We start from the raw sequence: 8,974 nt of genomic DNA on the forward strand, positions 1-8,974 counted from the left end.
TTTGGGGTGATTGACATTACTAGCATTTCAGGTGCCAACCTACATCTCTAAAGAAATTCCATAGGAGACGATTTGACTGTTTTTTTTAAGTTAACGTACGGATGTACATTAACAGTGATTAACTTACTTTTTACAATAAGTGAAACAATCTATTAAACGAAAGATGCAAAAAAAAAAAAAAAAAATAAATTAAATGCTTTCTTTGCGATGATGATAGAAAATTCAAGTACATAAAGGTAAGTAAACTTTTAATAGAAATGCATATACATGTACATGTATAAAAAATTGAAACAACACTACATAAAAAGAATTATAGAAAACACACACACACACACACACACACACACACACACACACACACACACTAAAAAAAGAAAAAAAAGCAACACTAATTGCAAAATGTAAGCGCTTTCATTTCTTAAATCTTCAGACGTTTTACAGTCGTTAAAATTATGATGCAATTTATAAAACATTACTAAATATAAAAAATATATTAAAATTTAGAGAACATACCGGTATATAAAATGATAATAATGAAAGATATATGGTTTCAAAAACGACTTTGCAAAAAGTATTATTAGTGGGGGTCTTAAAGTCGGTAAACATTCCTTATCGAGGCCAATATAGGTCCGCTCAAAAGCGTGATTCTTCTGTATTGTCATCCCCGTCATTGTTTTCAATTTCCGTTAATTCCTGTTCAATGCAAACACATGGTATTTTCAAGGTAGTAATTTGAACATTGCCATTTTTTGACTCTTCATCTTCATCAGTGGAATTCTCAGGTGATCTGAAACCCGTTTTCAATATAACACAATGTTCACAATATCCTTTACCATCGAATATACAGTTGCAACAACCACAGCAAAACATGCAGAACCACCGCAACCAGAATAACCTTGGATAATATTTACAACAACTGCTCGTACGGTATTCTGAATGTTTGATCGCTACGTTTGAATTACCAGGTCTTACGTTTCTCCACTGGCTTATCAACCACTCTATGCAACAAAGTCTCCTTTCCCTCTCTGTAAAAAATGGAGGGTATATTGGTTTGATAGTTTCATTCTCTTCAGTATTTCTTTCCATAGTTTTTTCAAGATCCTCTTTTATTTCTTTTTCTTTCATGTGAACACGACTTGTAAAATCTGTCATCAATAATGCCTCTTCAAGACGTGGTGGTTCAAATAAGAAAATAAGGGAAATGACAGTTGTCAAGTCCGACTGTGCTCCGAATCTGATGTAGCCAACCGTCTGCATGGTATCATAAATAATGGCGAAAAATAGACAGGAAAACATAATCTTCACAAATAAGTAAAATATTTCGTTAGATAGAGGAAAGTGTTTTTCTACGATTTCGTCGAAATGTTCGATCCGTATGCTGGTTTTATCTTGTATGTCAAAAATTTTCTCTAAAAGGCTTTTATACAGGTCTATAAATTGAAATACGAGTCTAGAGATATAAATTATTACAGATGTTAAAAAAATAATATAAATATAAGATTGAATAGAAAAATAAGGCACTGCCAAAAAAAGAGTAAATATAAAAAACTGTATAACATAGCTCATACCATAAAAGAATATATTGAATGTGTTCCTGTATGTCAAAAATAGATAGGAAATAGTAATGACGTGAGATACAGTTTGTAAAAATGCATCAAGTGCTTTGCTGGGTTTCTTTCCTGCATTACGGCATTTTGATCTTTTACATGATCTTTCACAGCATTTTGATCTTTTACAGCAATTTGACCTTTTACACAATTTGAATATTTTACAGCATTTGGATATTTTACAACATTTAGATATTTTACAAATAAGTTTGCCAATTAATACATTCAAATATTTAACAAAAAACACATAAACAGTGAATACTACCGGACAAAACGTACTACCGAACACTAGGATGACATTAACAGGAAAACACACCACAGACTGCAGAAGAACAATGCACTGGTTATCTCTACGACGGACACTATTCAGAAAAAAAATCTTTGACCAAAAGGAAAAAGATAAGATAAGAAATATTTTTTCGAATTTTGTGCGAAACTAAATGCTTTGTTTTCACGCTTTCTCTGTTGATAAAGGGCGATTCTTCCTCATCTTGGTCATCTTGTTGACCGTTCTCCTGTTGTTGTTGGTTCTGCGTTTCGTCGTTTACTGATAAAAATACAGACACTCTCACGGTTTTAAGAATCGTGCCATGGTTGAAAATATTTGAGATGTCAAAAATTACGAAATCATCAAGAATACCATCTGAATTCACCAAAACGCATACGTTTAATATCACGAAATGCACAGCTCCCCAAAATACAAGTTCCGGTGAGTTAATATAGATGTTTTCAGCGTGCATAAAACTCAAAAGACTTTAACAGGCATTTACAAAGATCGTGCACTTCTGATTTTATATAGTAAACTAAAGTTGTTAAGACTGTTACGATCAATATTACACGCTATGTTGCGAGGTATTTATCTTGAAAGAATAAACGACTACAGTGTTGGCGGTATCTGTCATGGCTTTATTATGATTTCAATATTTCAACATGTACATATGATTCATAAGTTTTATAAAATTACAATGGATAAGCGCCGATCCTCAATATGGCATTTGGCGCTGAAATTTAGTCATTATATATGAAGATAACAAGGAGCCATGTATTGCTGGCAACCCTGGACGGTGAACAGAAGTTGCCAGCGATGGCTTGTTGCAAAATTCTGCAGTCTGGCCGACCAGCTTGATGTTCAGCAGGACCAAAGTAAAGCCATGACGTTGATTGGATTATAACTGTAACGAACAATAAAAAGAAAGCAGAAGAAGAGAAACAAATGAGGCAAGGTTAACAAGACAGTATAATTAATGATGAAGGGAAAATAATTTATAACTATTCTTCAATGGACTAAAAAACCTATTTTACTATGTTTATCCTTTACTAATAATGATAATGGTGTGGGTGGGAGGGTGTTCGATATCGGCAGCGTCTAACGGATCGATAATTGCACGCGCAATAATGACGTCATTACATTATTGACATTTAAGTACCCGCGCCTATTGATTTAGAGTTATCGCGCTTGGATAAAATATTGGTTACTAAAATTATTAGAGTTATGCCGCTTGATTTATTCTTCTTCGATAAATGGCATTTACCGTATATAGCGATAAATGTAATTATCTTGAAAGAAGAAACGACTACAGTGTTGGCGGTATCTGTCATGGCTTTATTATGATTTCAATATTTCAACATGTACATATGATTCATAAGTTTTATAAAATTACAATGGATAAGCGCCGATCCTCAATATGGCATTTGGCGCTGAAATTTAGTCATTATATATGAAGATAACAAGGAGCCATGTATTGCTGGCAACCCTGGACGGTGAACAGAAGTTGCCAGCGATGGCTTGTTGCAAAATTCTGCCAAGTGGATTGCGGGACGCGAGGCACGGGTACCGCGATCCATCCGCCAATCAAAAGGCGGTGATTTGGCGAACAAGACATCATGCCTTTTAATGCAACGCAATAAACAATATAATCAAATCAATTCAATTAAATACTGCAAGATAAGTAACAACGACACAAACACTTCAAGTCTTTTTCAATCAAGACGAATAGCAATAATATTTTGAATTAGCAAACCAACACATTATGAGGATGCACACTGTCTCCAATACACGTGCATATAAGTAGGGAATGGATAGAGAAGTTGAAACGGGTTGATAGGGGGCAGTAGGTTTGTTCAAATTAAACAAAGTTTTGGACGACCATAAACAGATACCGCCGAATTAAATGCACGGGTAGACATTTTGTTTTGTTGTCAGGAACTTAACGAGGGCAGTTTTTATGGTATTTGTAAATAAGAAATTACCAAGTTTCGATAAATGAACATAATCTTGGAATAACTTCGGCTGGTTGATATCAATATCTGGATGACGTATTAGTGCCCCGTTGAGCTTTTTACAAACAAATGACCCCAAGGAGCTATTTATTCGTATTCTGGCCTGCTCTGCTGCTATGCTTGATATCATGTGCAGCCAATATTTTCGGGGAAGTATGTTTGACCATACCAGCAAAGTGTTTGACATTTTTTGGTGTAAATAACCCATGAGTGATTTCATTTGTAACTGAAGTTTTTTAAGTGACACAAGCCCAATACTGTTACCACCGCAGTGAATGATCAATACACGAGGTGGGGTGCCATGCTCCTGAAGCAGTAGTGAGATATGATCGTCAAGTTCTTCCCATTTTAGTCCGCCCCTTCCAGACCAATTCACGGTGACATTTAAGGATTCCAGAGACAAATTTGAACCAATTGCTGACTGATTGCAGTAATCCTGGGCCCTCCTTATGATTGAAGATCCTACTATCCAGATGTGTGAAGAGCCTGTAAACTTATTTATCTTTAGTAAAGACTTTGATATTACAATACTACTGTATTAGGACGTATATATGATTGAAAAGCATTAGAATGCCACCGACCCTTAGCTTTAATTTCCTGCTCTGGCGCCCCTTGCATGTATAAATATGTGGCTGCGCCTATTCTAAATGAATGGGACTTAAATGTTGTAACGTCAAGCCTCAAAAATGACAGTGATTTTTTCAAAACTTGGTTAAATTGATAGTAAGTTAAGGGTGAACCATCAATATGGCACAAAAATTGCAATGTATCGGTGCTTGTTGGACGTTGTTTTAAAAATGCTCGCATATTGTCAAAAAGCATTTTATTTTCGTTTGTCGAGTTAATTTGAATTGTTATACCCTTCCCTATTTGGTCTGTTTTAGTTTTATCTAATATAATGGTGATGCATGACGTTGATATGGATACGTTGTGCAAAGACAGTGCTGAATTGCAGGAATTCCCACGCGTACTGGTTATCTCACCTACCCTTAGTAAGGCAAAGTATGCAAGTGTATACGCAGTGGAAAAAAGGATCTGTTCGTAATAATTACTACAAACATGTTGTAAAGAAGCTACGATTTTTTTTAACAGTGGGAAAGTTATTGGACTTCTAGTATCCTTTTTATGTTTGAGTTGCTTAAAACCGAGTAGTAGTTTTTTTACAATGAAAAATTGACATGGATCAGGAAGATTGCTTAACTTCAAACTAAAACTAATGCCCGCTAAGTAGGTTTTGGCAGTTGAATATGATATGCTTTTAGATGATAAAAATGCTATAAAGTTGATAATTTGGTCAACAGATGGAGGCCAAATGTCTTGGATGTTATACAGCCCTCTAAATTGCATGAATAAGTCAATGCCTTTCTGATAAACAGTTTGAGTGTTTGGAGCAACTGATGCGTCGAGTAGTTTTTCTACTTCCTTTTCAAATGGTTCCAAAATTCCGATGGAATTTGGCATGGATAGTAATCCGCATATGGGGCCAGATTTCTGAACTTTTGCCACTGAAAACGAGATATAGCATCAGCTATAGTATTTGAAGGACCTGGTATGTGCACACATCTAATTTGAATGTTGAACCTGAGGAGCTGAAGCAATAGAGGTCTAAGAAGGGACATAACTCTTGATGACTTTGATGTTTTTTGATTAATTATCTGAACTACTGCGATGTTATCAATGTGCATTATAATTTTCTTAGACTGCAATTTGCTACCCCAAATTTGAATTGCCAGCGCTACTGGCACTAACTCCAGGTAGGTCAAGTCTCTACGATCTTCGGATGACCAGTCTAATGGCCATTGAAGATAGGCCCAATGTGAACCGAAAATTGCCCCGCACCCAAAAGAGCCAGAGCTGTCAGAGGATATGTGCAATGTGTCCCCATTTGACCAGTGCATATCGGGAAATAGTGTGGTACCATTAAATTCGGAAAGGAATTTTAACCAGACCTCCATATCGTCTCGTAGAGCTTTTGATATTGTAATGTAGTGATGTTTTTTGTATCCCTGCGAAAGACTGTCGTAAAATCGTCTACAAAACGCCCTACCTGCAGGTATTGCCTTCGTAACAAATGCTAGTGACCCCACTAATGATTGCATAACTTTTAATGTAACTTTCCTTCGCGTATATACATTATGAATCATTGATTTAAGGGTGTCCACCTTGTCCTTTGGAATAAATATGGTTTGGTTAATAGTATTGATACCTAGACCAAGAAATGTAATGTATGTAGAGGGGCCTTCTGTTTTTTCCTCTGACAGCGGGACCCCAAGTTCTTTACATATTGTATCAAATGATCCCATAAGGTTTTGACATATACAAGTATTAGCTGGGCCAGCGAACAAAAAATCATCCAGGTAATGGACTAATGTGTTGTGTGTGGATTGATTTTCCACTATCCAGTGCAAAGCTGTTGAAAATTTTTCAAAAGTGGCACATGCAATAGAGCAACCGAAAGGTAAACATTTATCAATATAATACTTATTGTCAAAATAAAAGCCGAGCAATGAAAAATCTTCGGGTCGAATCGGAAGTAGTCTGAAAGCACTCGTTATGTCTTTTTTGCCTAATAAAGCCCCAGGACCAAGTTTTTGAACCATACTTATAGTAGTATCAAATGATGTATAATGTACTGAACAGAGACTGGGGTCTATAAAATCGTTAACACTGTTGCCCTGTGGTGCTGACAAATTACAAATCATGCGCCACCCCCCTTGTTTTTTAGGAACTAGACCAATAGGGCTACATCTAATATTAGAAATAGGTCTAGTGTAAAATGGACCAGCTATTCTCCCCAGTGAAATTTCTTGATAGATTTTTAAATGAAGCTCATCAGCGTGAGTTTCTGCAGATTTCATGTTTTTTGAAACGTGAAATTCTCGTGTACCAGAATAATGAATGTTGAAACCGTATTCAAACCCGTTTAGTAATTCATGAGCTGTATTTTGATCTGGATAATTAGTAAGCATTGATTTTAAGACATTAAGTTTGACCGGGGTTGGAGCCATGTCCCATAGGTCTTGCGTTGCCTGTTGACTGCCCACGGCCTTGACCTCTATAAGGGAATTGTCGCATATGGTCGAATGCTGGGGGTTTCCCTCTCTCTTGGCGAATGGATTGGTTGTTGTTAACCCTGCAGTAAATAGAAGGGTGGTTGTTGTTGCATTTTAGACACACGTGGTGATAATTACAGTAAGGTCGGCCGCACGAACCTTTGTAATTAAATTCATAGCATTTGGCCGATTTATTCGAAAAATTTGTCATTTGCGGGCTTGTGAGGAAGGAACCTTGCGCTACGTAAAGAAGCCAAAGCTCAGCATCGATAGAACCCCAATCTACCGTGTGATTTCGAGAGCGTTTTAATCGGAACTGTATGTCATAATTTAACCAGTTCAAATTAGGCGAACGTTGGCCAGCTGTGCGAATGGTGTTCATATATTTGAGGATAGCTTAGGTGTGTTCAGGGAACTTGGTCAGATAAATGCTGCTGAACACGAGAAATGCATTTGTCCAGGTTTCAACAGAAGTAATTTTAATTTCTTTGTGTTTTGGCTGGATAACCAATTTACCATTGACAAAAGCTAATTGTTGTTGGGGTTCGTCATGAGGTTTGAGGGGTAACATTTTATGCATGTGGACAAATTCATTGTTGTAAATAGATTGTCTAACAATCTGAGGTACATGGGTACCCAGTGCATCTGTTACACTACATAATGAATTTGGCGTGTTGAACATTTGCATGCCGTTACACAAAGCATCGGTACAATTGTCAATAGCGTTTATTGTACCTGATGAATGGGCTGCCATTGACGATGAAGGTCCAAGTATGAGTGGTTGATGTAACGCTGGACCACTGCCATCAGAGTGGGTATCCAAATTCAATGATTCCGTTGCCTTTGCTACTGCCTGGGGGTCAGCATCATCAGGTGTCTGGCGGTTGCTATTACTGACTGACACTGCTTTTCTGGCGGCGGCCGGTGCACGTGTTGGCCTGGCATATGGGGATTTTGATTTCCTTTTTGACCGTAACATCATACTAAAAACGTTTGCCAATAATTATGTTAATTTTACACGTATAAATTAGGCTATTCAATCTTTTAAAATATATATATATATATATATATATATATATATATATATATATATATATATATATACATCTATATACGTCATTAATTACAAAAAAGAAGTGGTTATTGCATCAATATACCACACCGTTAATAATTTATATATTATTCATATTCTTTGTTATTTATTTGTTTGGTTTTTTTTTTTTTTTTTTTTTTTTTTTTATTCTGACCTATCGATTATACTATTTTTATAATATGTTATGTAGAGCAAAAAGCTAAATTGGTATATATATTAAAAATCTGTATTTGCACATAACTAATTTTTTAATATAACTTTTTGAATTCGAAGACTTATAGACAAACTATTTTCTATAAAGTACAATTTGATACATTATCCCCTTTTTCTGGGGTGATGGAAACGCCCAAATCGCTTCCAACGCCTCATCAAATTTATAAACTGGTTAACGGTACATACCAAATTCCTTACAACATACAAACTTTAGAATTACTTCTCTGTCAATCTACACGTCCGTCGTCTGTTCGATATCGGCAGCGTCTAACGGATCGATAATTGCACGCGCAATAATGACGTCATTACATTATTGACATTTAAGTACCCGCGCCTATTGATTTAGAGTTATCGCGCTTGGATAAAATATTGGTTACTAAAATTATTAGAGTTATGCCGCTTGATTTATTCTTCTTCGATAAATGGCATTTACCGTATATAGCGATAAATGTAATTATTATTGCCTGCGAAAAGAATTCTTTTACAAAATACAGATGGACCATATGGAGACTCGGACATATAATAAAATCCTTGGCGCATTTTTCTGTCTTCTATACAAAATGCCATTTCCATTGCAAGTGGATAAAAACAGTAGGTAAATAATACAATGAAGATAACAATGTGGTTTACATACGATTTTTCTACAATAGATGTACTGTTGTCGGTGTAGCACAAGAATGGATATCCGATATTGACGGCAGATATATTACTTATGTATTCTCCAACGA

At 35.9% G+C, this 8,974-nt stretch overlaps 1 protein-coding gene and 1 pseudogene across 2 annotated transcripts; both read right to left on the bottom strand.

Moving 5' to 3' along the window:
• Positions 1-325: 325 nt before the first annotated feature.
• Positions 326-2,347, bottom strand: LOC128190898 (uncharacterized; annotated as a pseudogene).
• A 140-nt stretch (positions 2,348-2,487) lies between these two features.
• On the bottom strand, positions 2,488-7,981 carry LOC128190899 (uncharacterized). Of its 2 annotated transcripts, none has more exons than XM_052863139.1 (2): positions 7,676-7,981; positions 2,488-2,779 (listed from the first exon to the last, which is right to left on the bottom strand). In XM_052863139.1, the coding sequence occupies exons 1-2, from the start codon at positions 7,920-7,922 to the stop codon at positions 2,616-2,618; spliced, it is 411 nt and encodes a 136-aa protein (XP_052719099.1). In that variant the 5' UTR covers positions 7,923-7,981; the 3' UTR covers positions 2,488-2,615. The 2 variants fall into 2 exon arrangements, with proteins under 2 accessions (XP_052719099.1, XP_052719097.1); XM_052863137.1 differs by lacking the exon at positions 2,488-2,779 and adding an exon at positions 3,568-4,373.
• Positions 7,982-8,974: the final 993 nt, after the last annotated feature.

This window comes from Crassostrea angulata, chromosome 6 (genome assembly GCF_025612915.1).
Source record: "Crassostrea angulata isolate pt1a10 chromosome 6, ASM2561291v2, whole genome shotgun sequence".
Lineage (NCBI taxonomy): Eukaryota > Metazoa > Mollusca > Bivalvia > Ostreida > Ostreidae > Magallana > Magallana angulata.

Coding starts and splice junctions, on each gene's coding strand:
- LOC128190899 (XM_052863137.1), bottom strand. CDS start 7,922: ATGATGTTACGGTCAAAAAGGAAATCAAAATCCCCATATGCCAGGCCA. Junction 4,374..7,675: donor AATGGCAGCCCATTCATCAG/GTACAATAAACG, acceptor ATAAGTTTACAG/GCTCTTCACACATCTGGATA.